Source organism: Pristiophorus japonicus, chromosome 2 (genome assembly GCF_044704955.1).
Source record: "Pristiophorus japonicus isolate sPriJap1 chromosome 2, sPriJap1.hap1, whole genome shotgun sequence".
In the NCBI taxonomy this organism is placed as follows: Eukaryota; Metazoa; Chordata; class Chondrichthyes; family Pristiophoridae; genus Pristiophorus; species Pristiophorus japonicus.
This window is the reverse complement of record NC_091978.1, coordinates 174651232-174668879: the sequence shown is the minus strand read 5'-3', so window position 1 is coordinate 174668879 and position 17648 is coordinate 174651232. Positions and strand designations below refer to the sequence as shown.

General features: G+C 42.3%; 1 protein-coding gene across 1 annotated transcript in view; it reads right to left on the bottom strand.

The window, feature by feature from the left end:
- Positions 1-5210: 5210 nt before the first annotated feature.
- The window catches only part of smim14 (small integral membrane protein 14), a 59110-nt gene continuing 46672 nt past the window's right edge, over positions 5211-17648 (bottom strand). The window contains exons 4-5 of the mRNA XM_070870395.1: positions 15985-16133; positions 5211-9432 (exon numbers count right to left, since the gene is read on the bottom strand). Coding sequence (XP_070726496.1) covers positions 9394-9432; positions 15985-16133 — 188 coding nt within the window. The 3' untranslated portion in view covers positions 5211-9393. The remainder of the gene's footprint in view (positions 9433-15984; positions 16134-17648) is intronic.

Here is a 17648-nt window from a genome sequence, read left to right as displayed (position 1 = left end):
CTTCCCTTTTTTATTTTTACGCCAGACAGGAATGTACAATTGTTGTAGTTCATCCATGCGGTCTCTAAATGTCTGCCATTGCCCATCCACTGTCAACCCCTTAAGTATCATTCGCCAATCTATCCTAGCCAATTCACGCCTCATACCTTCAAAGTTACCCTTCTTTAAGTTCTGGACCATGGTCTCTGAATTAACTGTTTCATTCTCCATCCTAATGCAGAATTCCACCATATTATGGTCACTCTTCCCCAAGGGGCCTCGCACATCGCGAAATCCTCCTCCACCATATTGCTTCCAGTTTGGCTAGCCCAATCTATGTGCATATTAAAGTCACCCATGATAACTGCTGCACCTTTATTGCATGCACCCCTAATTTCCTGTTTGATGCCCTCCCCAACATCACTACTACTGTTTGGAGGTCTGTACACAACTCCCACTAACGTTTTTTGCCCTTTGGTGTTCTGCAGCTCTACCCATATAGATTCCACATCATCCAAGCTAATGTCTTTCCTAACTATTGCATTAATCTCCTCTTTAACCAGCAATGCTACCCCACCTCCTTTTCCTTTTATTCTATCCTTCCTGAATGTTGAATACCCCTGGATGTTGAGTTCTCAGTCCTGATCATCCTGGAGCCACGTCTCCGTAATCCCAATCACATCATATTTGTTAACATCTATTTGCAGAGTTAATTCGTCCACCTTATTGATGATACTCCTTGCATTAAGACACAAAGCCTTCAGGCTTGTTTTTTTAACAGCCTTTGTCCTTTTAGAATTTTGCTGTACAGTGGCCCTTTTTGTTCTTTGCCTTGGGTTTCTCTGCCCTCCGCTTTTACTCATCTCCTTTCGGTCTTTTGCTTTTGCCTCCTTTTTGTTTCCCTCTGTCTCCCTGCATTGGTTCCCATCCCCCTGCCATATTAGTTTAACGCCTCCCCAACAGCACTAACAAACACTCCCCCTAGGACATTGGTTCCGGTCCTGCCCAGGTGCAGACCGTCCGGTTTGTACTGGTCCCACCTCCCCCAGAACCGGTTCCAATGCCCCAGGAATTTGAATCACTCCCTGCTGCACCACTGCTCAAGCCACGTATTCATCTGCGCTATCCTGCGATTCCTACTCTGACTAGCACGTGGCACTGGTAGCAATCCCGAGATTACTACTTTTGAGGTCCTACTTTTTAAATTTAGCTCCTAGCTCCTTAAATTCGTCTCGTAGGACCTCATCCCTTTTTTTAACCTATGTCGTTGGTACCAATGTGCACCACGACAACTGGCTGTTGTAACAAAATAGATGAGTTGACGGCACAAATAGATACAAATGGGTATGATCTGATAGCCATTACAGAGACGTGGTTCAAAGGTGACCAGGACTGGGAATTAAATATTCTGGGGTATTTGACAGACAGAAAGGAAAAGGAGGTTGGGTAACTCTATTGGGAGCAGCATTGAAGCACTGACCACCCTTGATCAGCTCCGTTGGACAGGTCACATTGTTCGCATGCCAGACACGAGATTCACAAAGCAAGCGCTCTACTCGGAACTCCTTCACGGCAAGCGAGCCAAAGGTGGGCAGAGGAAATGTTACAAGGACACCCTCAAAGCCTCCCTGATAAAGCTCAGCATCCCCACTAACACCTGGGAGTCCCTGGCCAAAGACCGCCCTAAGTGAAGGAAGTGCATCCGGGAGGGCGCTGAGCACCTCGAGTCTCATCGCCGAGAGCATGCAGAAATCAAGCGCAGGCAGCGGAATGAACGTGTGGCAAACCAGTCCCACCCACCCCTTCCTTCAACAACTATCTGCCCCACCTGTGACAGAGACCATGGTTCTCCTATTGGACTGTTCAGCCACCTAAGAACTCATTTTAAAAGTGGAATCAAGTCTTCCTCGATTCCGAGGGACTGCCTATGATGATTGATAAAGGATGGAATCACTGCAATAGTGAGAAACGATATTGGCTCAAAAGACCAGGATGTTGAAACAGTTTGGATGGAGATAAGGAATAATAAGGGGAACAAGTCACTGGTGGTACCTCCCCAGAATCTAGGGAATTTTGGCAAATTACAACCAATGCATCCACTATCCCTGCCGCTACTTCTCTTAAGATCCTAGGACTGAGATGAGGAGAAACTTCTTCACTCAGAGAGTTGTTAACCTGTGGAATTCCCTGTCGCAGAGAGTTGTTGATGCCAGTTCATTGGATATATTCAAGAGGGAGTTAGATATGGCCCTTACGGCTAAGGGGATCAAGGGGTATGGAGAGAAAGCAGGAAAGGAGTACTGAGGGAATGATCAGCCATGATCTTATTGAATGGTGGTGCAGGCTCCAAGGGCCAAATGGCCTACTCCTGCACCTATTTTCTATGTTTCTTTTCTGTGATGCAAGCCATCAGATCCAGGGTATTTATCTGCCTTTAGTCCCATTATCTTACTGAGTACCACCTCCTTACTGATTGTGATTGTGTTAAGTTCCTCCCCCCTATAGCCCCTTGACAATCCACTGTTGGGATATTGTTTGTGTCCTCTACTGTAAAGACTGATACAAAATATTTGTTCAAAGTTTCTACCATCTCCATGTTCCCCATTACTAATTCGCTGGTCTCGTCCTCCAACGGACCAACATTTACATTAGCCACTCTTTTCCTTTTTATATCCCTATAGAAACTCTTGCTATCTGTTATATTTCGTGCTAGTTTGCTTTCATAGTCTATCTTCCCTTTCTTAAATCATTTCTTTTAGTCATTCTTTGCTGGCTTTTAAAAGCTTCCCAATCTTCTGTCCTCCCACTTTTTTTTGGCCACTTTGTATGCCCTTGTTTTTAATTGGATACAGTCCTTTACTTCTTTAGTTAGCCACGGATGGCTATCTTTTCTTTTACACCCTTTTCTCCTCACTGGAATATATTTTTCTTGAGAGTTGTGAAATATCTCCTTAAATGTGTGCCACTGTTCATCAACCGTCCTACACTTTAATCTATTTTCCCAGTTGACTTTAGCCAACTCTGCCCTCATAGTCTCCTTTTATTTAAGCTTTGTATGCTGGTTTGAGATCCAACTTTCTCAACCTCCATCTGAATTTGAAATTCAACCGTGCTATGATCACTCATTCCAAGGGGATCCTTTACTCGGAGATTGTTTATTAATCCGGTCTCATTACACAGGACCAGATCTAAGATAGCCTGCCCCGTGGTCGTGAAAGGCACTATATAAATGCAAGTTTTTCTTTCTGATTTTATGACAAAGCAGCTGAAGATGGTTGGACCAAGGATTGTACCCTGAGGAACTCCTGCAGAATTGTGCTAAGGCTGCAATGATTGGCTTCCAACATCCACAACCATCTTCCTTTGCATCAAGTATTACTTCAGTCATTGGAGGATTTTCACTGCAACCTCAGTTTTCCTTGCCTGTCCCATTTACCATGGTGGTAATAACACACTACATCACGTAGAGTATCTGCGCTGTGAAAACAAGACTTTGTCTTTACAGGATTGTGCGGGTCACTTCTACCAATACTATCATGGACTGATGTGTCTATGATAAGTAGGTTGGTGAGGCAAAGGTCAAATAAGCTACTTCATCATGTCAGTTCTCTCAAAATCTGATGCAGGCCTAGTCTAGCAGCAACATCTTTCAAGACTTGGCCAGTGATGGTACTACACATTTAGAATACATTCTATGTCCTTGTTTCCCTCTGAGCTTCCTCCAAGTGATGTTCAACATGGAGTACTGATTTGTCAGTTGGGGGGGGGGGGGGGAAGGGGGAGGTGGAGGGGAATAGGTGATTTTCTTGGCATTGTTTGACCTGAAGCCATGAAACTCCATGGGTTCTGGAGTCAATGTTGAGGACTCACATCTGACAGTACAAATGCTACCTCTGGTGGGTCTGCAAAGCAATGGAACAAGGGTGATGATGGAGGCTAGGATATTGGCCGATAGATACAATTCTGTGAGTACGACTAGGTCAGCTCTCCCACCAGTGTCCAGATGTTAACAAGTGGGATTTTGCTAGCCCACTTCAGAGGACAGTAAGCACATAATGTGGAACTGGATTCAAGTGTAGTGCAGACCAGGCACAGGTGACAAGTTCCAAGTTTCCTTTCCTGAAGGACATTAGTAAATCAGTCGGGTTTTTATGACAACTGTCATGATTATTTTTTCTTAACCAGATTTAATTCAATTTCACATGGTAGGATTTGAATTCAATCTCTGGGTTGCTAGTCTAGTACCATAACTACTAAACTACTAGACCCTGTCTTTTATCTGGGCTGCAAGTTGGCATGAGAGATTCTGCAACAGGAAATTGCAACGGTGAAGGTGGGGTGGAGGGACAAGGAGATAGGAACAGGATTACACCATTCAGCCCCTTGAGTTTGTTCTGCCATTCAATTAGATCATGGCTGATCTGTATCTTAATTAAAAAGAAAAATTGCTGGGCTCCAGGGAGGATCCAGTATTCATAGTAAAGTAGTAGGCACACCTTAATTGTGCTCTAGGTGTTTTCTTTCAATTGACTGGCATCTAAAGCTGCTTTTATCATTGCAAGAAAGCTCAGGAAGCACTGCACTCACTTGAAATTACACAATTTAATTTAAAGAATAACTAGTTATACAAAAGGTATTAAGTATGGATCCTCTTTTTAAAATGAGTGAATCTTTGAGTAAAATGGGTAGCTTTATTTGAAAATTTTAAACACTGGTAATAGTAAGAATATTTTTATGCATCTTTCACATGATTTTAGTTGCAATGGGAGACTGAATAAACCTCATGAAAATTTTCAAACAAAACATACTACAGAATGCCGGAACCACAAATATAATCATGGTTGGCCAAAAGAAAAACAAGTGTGGTCCAATGCCAATTTATACTGAATTCTATAATTGCCTAAAGCTAGATGTCACAATGAGCCATAACATGTTACCAAGCTGTTGTAATGCTCTTTTGAATTTAAAAATGTGCAAATGAAAATTATGTAGTCTGTTAAAATGTTTAACTTTCACTGTTCCTGAAGTCAGAATTGTCTAGATTCTATTTATATCGATAAAATAGCTGAAATTTCATTGGAAAGAATGAAAGGGCTCCTATGTAGTGGGAAAGATTAGCTTAATGGTCATTGACTGTATTGTGATTGTGCCATACAACTGTGAAATACATGTAATGGTTGAGTTCCTCCGGCTTTCATTCACTGTGTAAAAAAAAAACATTTCATTCCATGTTTCTAACCATATAACCATTTAATATTGAACAAAAAGTGCATAGTAGAAGCCATCTTCCCAGTAACAATTCTTTAAAGTTTTTAAAAGCCTTGAATGGCACAAATTACAGTACATAAGCAGAAGTCTAGGGTCAACCATTTCATGTAAACATTAACATGACTACAAATTTCTTTTGGCATGTTTAGAAATCTAATATATATCATTTCAACAAGTTGTTGTTATTGTAAATCATTTCAGCAATAAAAGAGCAGTGCCTCCTGTAATGTGTAATGTGATAGCAGTAAGATGCAATATTAGTTATATTGTTAATAGCCTACAACCTTTATTTTACAGCAAGTTTCCCCAAAGGTAGGATTGCCCCTTTTCCCTTTCTTGGCCCTCTACATCTTACATGGCTGAGAAAGTGGGCAGTCAGCTCCCCCTGCTCCTGTTCTGAAACTAGGTATTATGAAATGAACAAGAATAGCCTGCCTTTCCAATTTTTACCTTCTTCCTTGTATAACACCTGGCCTGTGCTTGGTTCCTGGCTCTTCACAGCTATGCAGGAGAGATCAAAAAATATTCTGAAAACTAAATACACTTTTTTTTTTTGCTTTTTAAAAACATTGCAACTACTACTCAATTTGGGTGGGATGACATAACTACCCTTCACATGTTCCCACTTAGTTCCAGTCCAACATGGATTTCCAGATAGCACACAGCATGGAGCCAGGTGGAAGCGAATCAATCACAGACCTTAACCATGGAACACATCGGAGATCAGTGGAACTAGTTGAATTAACATCATCTTCCATTAAATTAAAAGTTGCAATAAAAACTGAACCAAAACAAGATATTAGAAACAAAATATCCTTGAGGTGCAAAGGAGATATCGTTCTCCATATTAAATAAAATTGGCATTCTGCTCAAGTAAAATGAAAGAAACATTTTCCCCAGAATTTAATAGAAAATCATATTAAAAATAATCTAGTGAGTTGCTTGATAACCGCATGCTATTTTAACTAATGGAGAAAAACCTTTATACAAACTGAGGAGAATTAATTATTTCACTAGCATAAACGTACACTGCACAATTGTGATTCAGAAGTGCCTCTCGGACAACAAAATGATCAAACTTCAGATTGGATTTGTTATTTGAAGGGCAGGCCGTTGGAGAAGTAATTTTAAAATAAACTTAACTCCAAATATTTCTAAAAACAGGAAGTAGCATTAATTTGGTGGGACTGGTTGAATTTATGGCACCAAAAAAAAACAGAATTATAAATGATTAGTACAGTGTTTTCTTAAAATATTCTGATAAATCAAAATGGTTATTAATTTTCAGAAAATGTTGGCTTCCATTCCTATTTGGGTAAATTGGAGTATGTTAGACTTAAATAGGAACAAAATTATAAATTATAATAAATGGAAATGGAGAATGAAACTGGGCACAATATAGCTATTCAAGCCAGAAATCAGATCGGTGTTCAAATTCTTCAATTGAAACAATTATGGATTACAATTCCATATCAAAAAATGTTCCAAATATATATTAATCCCATTTTATTCCCAGATTTCCTTTAACTGGAAAATTTGTTCCTCAACTAGCAAGAGATACATTTGTTCTGGTAAAAAGTGGCCAATGTCAGTGAATTCTCCCCCCATCCCAAATCTAAAAATCCACAAGTCACTGCACCATGGATATAATGTTAGTCCTTCCTTGGGCAAGTCATGAATTTTGCCTTTAATCCAGAATCTACTGGTTTACCAACTTAGTAACTAAATGTCAGGAAACCAGAAAATGACATGTTTAATGTAGTAAATGGACCTGAACTCCTCATAGTATGGTACACGAACTGCCACTAACTGAGGATTTTAGTACCTCTTGGTTACATGTCAAATAATGATTGGTTGTAAACCCAGTAATGGCTGCAGGTTATCTCCTACATAGATGTGAACACGAACTTTTTTCAGTAGGCTTTGTACTACATTTTTGCCCCAATGTATTTCCACACATATCTCGCCTTTCTACCTCATTCATATAGTATATAAAATACTGTTATAATATTTGAAAACTTAAAAAAAAAATATGTTGGGACTTCAAACGAGGGAAACAATAATAATTCTACATATTTTCCCAAATATGGCAATGTCATATGAAGTCAGCATCATTCGAACATAAACTGAATGGGTAACTTTAATGAATAACAGACATTTTCATTTTTCTCCAAATTTTATCCTCTCTCATCAAGGCTCTTTTCCATCACTGGGGACATGGTTCCACTGGTGGCAGTCACCCTTCAGTACCTTGTCCAAGTAGTCATTAGCCATGTACTAGGGAGTGTTTGTAGGCTATTCAACCAAAGAGAGCATCACAGCTGAGTTCAATGTTCATACACGTGAAATTCCAGCAGCAATTGCTAGATAGAGACTTTCCCTTTCTTTACCCTTGGGGGTTATAACCAATTGTAGCATCCCCCCCGCCACCCCCGCCCCAACTGCTACCCTGGCTGAAATCAGTTACTGCAGCACAGACCAAGGATTGAACCTGGGACTTCAGTATGGCTCTGTCGAAGTCATTGGTACAACTACCTACCAGAGATGTAAAAAGTCAAGTCAAATTTTAAACCCCCACGTATGAAGTAGTTCAATAAAAAAACTAACAGGAATCATTCAAAATAGATGAGAATTATGCTGAACTAAGGCAATATGTAACTCACACAGTCTTACAGGCTAGCACAAAAAAAGGTTGATTTTATAGTTCAAGTTGAAATTAAATTCAAGGAAAAGTTTCTTATTTTTCCCTCCCCATTTCCTAGTCTTATTGGGCCACCTGCTTCCAGGCCTTCACCCATGCTGCATTACGTTATCTGGTAGGAATGTACAAGTGGAGTTCAGATTATTGTCTCCTGATTTCCTCCACCTCTCCTGTTGCAAATATGAGTTAAGAGTGTTACTGCTCCATACCATCACATTGGTGTTTCAGCCAGAAACATCTGCACTCCTAAAGTTAAAAGAAGCTTCTCATATGTCCACAATTATGTAAATAATGAACAAAGACATTTCAATCACCTGTGTGCCTTTTAAAGCCTAACTCAGGCAGTGCTTTCTTCACTGGAGAGATCATTTTTTTCATTTAATAAAATCCCACCTATCAGATACATGGCAACAATCCTTTCATACAACACAATCGTTATTTCTACACAATCACTTTCAATCTGGCGTCTGATCAATTCACATGACTTGGCCAAGATGCTAGGGGATAAACTTCATGGCAGTGGTCATCTTCCCTTGGAAGTAGGGTTAAGATAAGCCACCTTTGCCTTCCAGTTGAACATTACTAATTGGCAGCAAGTACAGAACAGTATTGGCACTGGAATTGTAGAGAAGTATGTAGTGCATCCTCATGATTGAAGGATGCTAATGTACATTAAAAAAGTAATACATTTGAAATATAGATTGGCACCAGTATGCATTATACTGACCTCAGAATACCAGAACGTTTAAATGAAACATACTGATAAACTAAAAGGTGTTTGGAATGTACTGCATTGCACAGAAAAGAAATAAAATGTTCTAAAAGTCTGCAAATATAACTGTTACAAAAAGGATCACAGAATAGCTACTTCAAACAAGTTATGGATAAAATCTACTGGCATCAAGAAGTTAAAGGAGCAACCAAGACAACGTTTTAATTAATAACACTCAACCCACTTCTCCCCCTGTCCCATCACCACCTGGTAACTAGCACAAATAAAAGTTAACATTATAACCTTATTAGGGTAACATACCCCTGATTTGGCTTGTCCTGCTAGCATTACATAATGTTCCTGTGCCAAGTACACAGATGTGACCGTGAACCTATCCCACTATCCCTGCACGATACAAGGAAAGCATCCATCTGCAGTGTCCTCAGCTGGCTGAAATCAGTAGTCCTGTAGGAGCACTCATCTAGCTTTCACAGTTGTTTTTGTAAAAGGAAATGCTTTCACTAGTTTTAAATATATATGCGTTTGATTTTGTAATTGGTACAATTAACTGTCCAATTGTTAAAAGATCAATATTCCCTATATAGTACAAGAAAATCTTGGTAAAATATATATCGGTAAACTAAGAGTTTTGAGAGTTATTCAGGCCACAGTCATTGGTTTATTGGTTTGGTCAGTTGGTTTCTTGGCTGGTAACTGCAAGATATCCACAGATCTAATCCACTGGAGGAGCAGGGGGTTCCTGTCTTGGATTCTGGAAAATAAATTGAATGGCATTATTTACAAATCATTAGCAATATTAGTATATTGTGAAAGCATTCACATAAACCATCAGAGTTCAAGTAGTTTCACAAATACACAAGAAGAGGAAGCAAGACCTTGCATTGTGCGAGTGGAATAAACAAAATCACTATGACCTGTTGGAAATTCTCTTCATATTACACTAGAACAATGCAGAGTAAATAAATAGAGAAAATATTGGCTTGGATTCTGCAGTTGTAATGACGGTGAAACGGTCAGCATTTGCAGTCATTATCCTGTGAAACTGACAGCAACTTCTGGCGTCCGCACACGCGCAGATAAACGTGAACATCCAGAAGTTGCTGTAAGTGATTCCCTGCTTCTCCACAGGGCGCGCTGCTGAAGTCCCCGCAGACAGCAATCTTTGAGAAATCACTGAACTGACGAGAACTTCCCCTTTTACATTGTAATATTGCTGATAAAACCCCCAGAAAAAGCCATGTTCAATGAAGTGTAACTGGGTTTTTAATGGCGTACTCGGTCATAATTACTGCTGAACAACCTCTCTGGCCTTGAAAAACTAATTTTGTTTGCGGAATGTCAAGTGTTTCCATTATGATTAAAAAAAAATTAAATATTTAAATTTATAAGTCTGTTTAGGATATTTCAGCTTCTACCTTAATCCCTTGTGTATGTCCCAATCTTTATTTCGCTCTCTAAAATTTATAAAAAGTGAAGGATAATCAGTGCATTTTACTTCCTGGTTTGCTGTCTGAAATTTCTTCAATGTAATTGGTTGCTTAGCCGGCTTGATGACATCACTGTTGCTGAATGCCAGAGATCCTTAGACATAGAATCAAATTAACGTTGGGAAAGATGAAATCAAAGCCACAGAGTTCGCTAGATCTTTGTGGGAAGCTTTCTTCGAGGTCAGTGATGAGCAATGTTCCCGTAAAATTTTTTTTGGGGTGTGCGTTCCCTTTAATGGCTGCACGGCCCATTAAAAATTTCACGCGTGCGCAAAATCTCTCATTGAAAAGCCAGTGACCGGCCTGCATGGGACCTTCAGACAGCTGCACAGTCGTGCAACTTAGTGGAATCGCTGGCGGCGAGCGTCATCACATCATCGCTGACCACAAAATCTGGGCCATTGTCAAGTGCTCCAAGATACCATTGTACAGTTTTGACTTTTGAAGTGACACAAATAGTTTTTCTGACATCTAATTAATTGCAACAAATCAGGCTGTAGCAGTAATGAAATAAAGAAACAAGACAGACTTACAGGTCATTACAATCTTCGAACAGTATTATGTGTAATATCATGGACTAAAATGCACTGTACAATGTGCTGCATTCTGGCTGTGGTGGCCATCTGAAAGCAGCGCTGGCCCAATTTAAATGTGCAAAGAAGGATCCTGCACCTGTAGAACTGTCTGACCAAATTTGGGCATAAATGCATCAGAGCTATGACAGGTTTTTTTGTTTCTCCAATGAAGAATCACAAAGTTTTTAAAACCTGCCTGAAAGTTAAGCCAGGAGCAGCAGGAGTGCTCCACTTGTCCCCACATTAAAACTGCAGGCCACTGCCGGCCCTCGTTCACCCCTTCTGATCCTCTTTTCTCCCCCCCATCCCAGGCATACCGTGGGCCCTCAGCCTACATGCCAGGTGGTCAATTTTGCTTCTGCCCACAAACGGTGAACTGCCTCTTGGAGGTCCTGTCATGATACAAGAGGACTAACATGGTCCTCTCACCCATCAGTTTAGGTGCGGAAGTTGTTTTTGCTTCAGCTTGCTTCACGCTTGAAAACAGACACAAGCAAATACCCAGGCCTATTTTTCAAAATAAATCTCAATCAGCGTGGGGAGGCCTATAAAGGCCCAACGTCGGCGGGAGGCGGCAGTCCGAGCAACGTCGGAGAGGCGAGCGTGGGGAGGCCTATAAAGGCCCAACATCGGCGGGAGGCGGCAGTCCGAGCAGCGTCGGAGAGGCGAGCGTGGGGAGGCCTATAAAGACCCACGTCGGCAGGAGGTGGCAGTCCGAGCAACGTCGGAGAGGCGAGCGTGGGGAGGCCTATAAAGACCCAACGTCGGCGGGAGGCGGCAGTCCGAGCAACGTCGGAGAGGCGAGTGTGGGGAGGCCTATAAAGACCCAACGTCGGCAGGAGGCGGCAGTCCGAGCAACGTCGGAGAGGCCAGCTGGTGCAGCTGCAGCAGGGAGGCAAAAAAGTAGTAGAAAGAAATCGAAAGGTGACGTCACAACCAAGGGGGTAAATGATTGGTAAGTAGTTTTTCTTTTTCTTTATCAGTAAGTAACCTTTAGCATTGTTGTTGCCAATTTAAGTTTATCTAAGGGTTCATTCATGGCAGGACAGCTCGGACATGTGTTATGCTCCTCCTGTACTATGTGGGAAGTCAGGGATGCTTCCGGTGTCCCTGACGACTACGTGTGCGGGAAGTGCATCCGCCTGCAGCTCCTGATGGACCGCATAGCGGCACTGGAGCTGAGGCTAGATGAATTCTGGAGCATCCACGATGCTGAGAATGACGTGAATAGCACGTTTCGTGAGTTGGTCTTACCGCAGGTAAAGGGTGCACAGCCAGATAGGGAATGGATGACCAACAGGAAGAGCAGTGCAAGGAAGGTAGTGCTCGGGTCCCCTGCGGTCATCCTCTTGCAAAACAGATACACCGCTTTGGGTACTGTTGAGGGGGATGACTCATCAGGGGAGGGCAGCAGCAGCCAAGTTCATGGCACCGTAGCTGGCTCTGCTGCACAGGAGGGCAGAAAAATGAGTGGGAGAGCGATAGTGATAGGGGATTCAATTGTAAGGGGAATAGATAGACGTTTCTGCGGCCGGAACCGAGACTCCAGGATGGTATGTTACCTCCCTGGTGCAAGGGTCAAGGATGTCTCGGTGCGGGTGCAGGACATTCTGAAAAGGGAGGGTGAACAGCCAGTTGTCGTGGTGCATATAGGTACCAACGATATAGGTAAAAAAAACAGGATGAGGTCCTACAAGACGAATTTAGGGAGCTAGGAGCTAAATTAAAAAGTAGGACCTCAAAAGTAGTAATCTCAGAATTGTTACCAGTGCCACATGCTAGTCAGAGTAGGAATCGTAGGATAGTTCAGATGAATACGTGGCTTGAGGAGTGGTGCACAAGGGAGGGATTCAAATTACTGGGACATTGGAACCGGTTCTGGGGGAGGTGAGACCAGTACAAACCAGACGGTCTGCATGTGGGCAGGACCGGAACCAATGTCCTAGGGGGAGTGTTTGCTGGTGCTGTTGGGGAGGAGTTAAAACTAATATGGCAGGGGGATGGGAACCTATGCAGGGAGACAGGGGGAAGTAGAATGGGGGCAGAAGCAAAAGATAGAAAGAAGAAAAGTAAAAGTGGAGGGCAGAGAAACCCAAGGCAAAAAGCAAAAAAGGCCACATTACAGCAAAATTCTAAAGGGGCAAAGTGTGTTAGAAAGACAAGCCTGAAGGCTCTGTGCCTCAACGCGAGGAGTATTCGGAATAAGGTGGACGAATTAACTGCGCAGATAGCAGTTAGCGGGTATGATGTAATTGGCATCACGGAGACTTGGTTCCAGGGTGACCGAGGCTGGGAACTCAACAGCCAGGGGTATTCAACATTTAGGAAGGATAGACAAAAAGGAAAAGGAGGTAGGGGCATTGCTGGTTAAAGAAGAAATTAATGCAATAGTAAGAAAGGACATTAGCTTGGATGATGTGGAATCAGTATGGGTGGAGCTACGGAATACCAAGGGACAGAAAACGCTAGTGGGAGTTGTGTACAGACCACCAAACAGTAGTAGTAAGGTTGGGGACAGCATCAAACAAGAAATTAGAGATGCAAACAATAAAGGTACAGCAGTTATCACGGGTGACTTTAATCTATATATTGATTGGGCTAACCAAACTGGTAGCAATGCAGTGGAGGAGGATTTCCTGGAGTGTATTATGGATGACTTGAGAGACCATTATGTCGAGGAACCAACTAGGGAGCTGGCCATCCTAGACTGTGTGATGTGTAATGAGAAATGACTAATTAGCAATCTTGTTGTGCGAGGCCCCTTGGGGAAGAGTGACCATGGTAGAATTCTTTATTAAGATGGAGAGTGACACAGTTAATTCAGAAACTAGGGTCCTGAACTTAAGGAAAGGTAACTTCGATGGTTTGAGGCGTGAGTTGGCCAGAATAGACTGGCAAATGATACTTAAGGGTGATGGTGGATAGGCAATGGCAAACATTTAAAGATCACATGGATGAACTTCAGCAATTGTCTGGAGTAAAAATAAAACGGGGAAGGTGGCTCAACCGTGGCTAACAAGGGAAATTAAGGATATGTTAAATCCAAGGAAGAGGCATATAAATTGGCCAGAAAAAGCAACAAACCTGAGGACTGGTAGAATTCAGCAGAGGAGGACAAAGGGTTTAATTAAGAGAGCGAAAATAGAGTACGAAGCTTGCCGGGAACATAAAAACTGACTGCAAAAGCTTCTATAGATATGTGAAAAGAAAAAGATTAGTGAGGACAAACGTAGATCCCTTGCAGTCAGATTCAGGTGAATTTATAATGGGGAACAAAGAAATGGCGGACCAGTTAAACAAATACTTTTTCTGTTTTCACGAAGGAAGACACAAATAACCTTCCGGAAATACTAGGGAACCGAGGGTCTAGTGAGCAGGAGGAACTGAAGGATATCCTTATAAAGCGGGAAATTGTGTTAGGGAAATTGATGGGATTGAAGGCCGATAAATCCCCGGGGCCTGATAGTCTGCATCCCAGAGTACTTAAGGAAGTGGCCCTAGAAATAGTGGATGTATTGGTGATCATTTTCCAACAGTCTATCGAATCTGGATTATTTCCTATGGACTGGAGGGTAGCTAATGTAACATCACTTATTAAAAATGGCGGGAGAGAGAAAGCGGGTAATTATAGACCGGTTAGCCGGACATCAGTAGTGGGGAAAATGTTGGAATCAATTATTAAGGATGAAATAGCAGCGCATTTGGAAAGCAGTGACAGGATCGGTCCAAGTCAGCATGGATTTATGAAGGGGAAATCATGCTTGACAAATCGTCTGCAATTTTTTGAGGATGTAACTAGTAGAGTGGACAAGGGAGAACCAGTGGATGTGGTGTATTTGGACTTTTAAAAGGCTTTTGTCAAGGTCCCACACAAGAGATTGTTGTGCAAAATCAATGCACATGGTATTGGGGGTAATATACTGACGTGGATAGAGAACTGGTTGGCAGACAGGAAGCAGAGAGTCAGGATAAACGGATCCTTTTCAGAATGGCAGGCAGTGACTAGTGGAGTGCCGCGGGGCTCAGTGCTGGGACCCCAGCTCTTTACAATATACATCAATGATTTGGAAGGAGGAATTGAGTGTAATATCTCCAAGTTTGCAGATGACACTAAACTGGGTGGCGGTGAGAGCTGTGAGGGGGATGCTCGGAGGCTGCAGGGTGACTTGGACAGGTTGGGTGAGTGGGCAAATGCATGGCAGAAGCAGTATAATGTGGATAAATGTGAGGTTATCTACTTTGGGGGCAAAAACGCAAAGACAGAATATTATCTGAATAGGGGATTAGGAAAATGGGAGGTGCAACGAGACCTGGGTGTCATGGTTCATCAGTCATTGAAAATTGGCATACAGGTACAGCAGGCGGTGAAGGCGGCAAATGGTATGCTGGCCTTCATAGCTAGGGAATTTGAATATAGGAGCAGGGAGGTCTTACTGCAGTTGTACAGGGCCTTGGTGAGGCTTCACCTGGAATATTGTGTTCAGTTTTGGTCTCCTAATCTGAGGAAGGACGTTCTTGCTATTGAGGGAGTGCAGCGAAGGGTCACCAGACTGATTCGCGGGATGGCAGGACTGACATATGAGGAGAGACTGGATCAACTGGGCCTTTATACATTGGAGTTTAGAAGGATGAGGGATCTCATAGAAACATATAAGATTCTGACGGGACGGGACAGGTTAGATGCAAGTAGAATGTTACCGACGTTAGGGAAGTCCAGAACCAGGGGACACAGCCTTAGGATAAGGGGTAGGCCATTTAGGACTGAGATGAGGAGAAACTTCTTCACTCAGAGAGTTGTTAAACTGTGGAATTCCCTGCCGCAGAGAGTTGTTGATGCCAGTTCATTGGATCTATTCAAGAGGGAGTTAGATATGGCCCTTGCGGCTAAGGGGATCAAGGGGTATGGAGAGAAAGCAGGAAAGGGGTACTGAGGGAATGATGAACCATGATCTTATTGAATGGTCTGCTCCTGCACCTATTTTCTATGTTTCTACGTAATCAACATAGGATCAACATCATATGTAGGACAAGTTTTTCAGTCCGATTAAAAAACATAGCATTGGAATAACTTAAAGACAGATATTAAAACATCGGATACATCTAGAAAAATAATCTAATATCACACATCTGATGCAGTTGTGAATTTAGTCAACTAAGTGATACAAAAGGCATGAATATTGTAACTATGTTTTTGTAGAACAAAGAAAAATTACTTTGTGCAAGTAACCTGGACCAACTTACATTCTGTGGCCCGTGCGATTTTCCGCCTGTTGGATATCCTCTCAGACTAGCAGGTCTCATCAGGAATAACACCAGGGCAATGATCATCCAAGCCATCATAATCATAGACAATGTTATTCCACTATCATTGGAGGGGTTTGGTCCAGGCACTGGAGAGAAAGGACACATCATCAAATTACCACACTGCTAGACATACTGGGGGTCATTTTAAACTAACCTGTCAGTCGGGAAATTGACGGGATCAGGTGCAGCGCTGGTTTTTCACCTCACCTGATATTACTATCCATTGATTGAAAGAATAATACTGGGCGGGGTGAAATCAGCATTCCACCCGATCCTGTGGGTTTCCCATCCAGCGAATTAGCTTAAAATTACCCCTACTGTTTTTAAAGCATATGGTGATTCTCTAGGGGCGCATAGAAACATAGAAAGTAGGTGCAGGAGTAGGCAGAGAATTGTGAACCTGTGGAATTCTCCTAGTGAGGAAGTTTCATCTCAGTGTGAGTGGGCAAATGTGTGGCAGATGCAGTATAATGCGGATAAGTGTGAAGTTATCCACTTTGGTTGCAAAAACAGGAAGGCAGATTATTATCTGAATGGTGACAGATTAGTAAAAGGGGAGGTGCAACGAGACCTGGGTGTCATGATACATCAGTCATTGAAGATAGGCATGCAGGAACAGAAGGCAGTAAAGAAAGCAAATGGCATGCTGGCCTTCATAGCGACAGGATTTGAGTATAGGAGCAGGGAGGTCTTACTGCAATTGTACAGGGCCTTGGTGAGACAACACATTGAGTGTTGTGTGCAGTTTTCGTCTCCTAATCTGAGGAAGGACACTCTTGCTAATGAGGGAGTGCAGCAAAAGGTTCACCAGACTGATTCCTGGGATGGCAGGACTGACATATGAAGAAAGACTGGATCGACTAGGCTTATATTCACTGGAATTTAGAAGAATGAGAGGGGATCTCATAGAAACATATAAAATTCTGACGGGATTGGACAGGTTGGATGCAGGAAGAACGTCCCCGATGTTGGGGAAGTCCAAAACCAGGTGGGATAGTCTAAGGATAAGGGGTAAGCCATTTAGGACCGAGATGAGGAGAAACTCCTTCACTCAGAGAATTGTGAACCTGTGGAATTCTTTACCACAAAGGTGTTGAGGCCCATTTGTTAGATATATTCAAAGGGGAGTTAGATCTGGCCCTTACGGCTAAAGGGATCAAGGGGTATGGAGAGAAAGCAGGAATGGGGTACTGAAGTTGCATGATCAGCCATGATCATGTTGAATGATGGTGCAGGCTCGAAGGGCCGAATGGCCTACTCCTGCACCTACTTTTTATGTTTCATAAATCCATGCTAACTTGGACCGATCCTGTCACTGCTTTCCAAATGCGCTGCTATTACATCTTTAATAATTGATTCCAACATTTTCCCTACTACCAATGTCAGGCTAACCGGTCTATAATTCCGTGTTTTCTCTCTCCCTCCTTTTTGATGCCAAGTAGACAGTTTCCAGGCTTTTGTTGTTTATAAAAATAATGGAGGCACTCCATAGGCAAAAATTTACTTTAGTCTTTAAATCCCATCATGCCAAGTGTGAAATGCATTTATGGTTTTGTTTATGCAATGCAAGTAGGAACAGTAAGAATGTGTAGCAGCCAGTG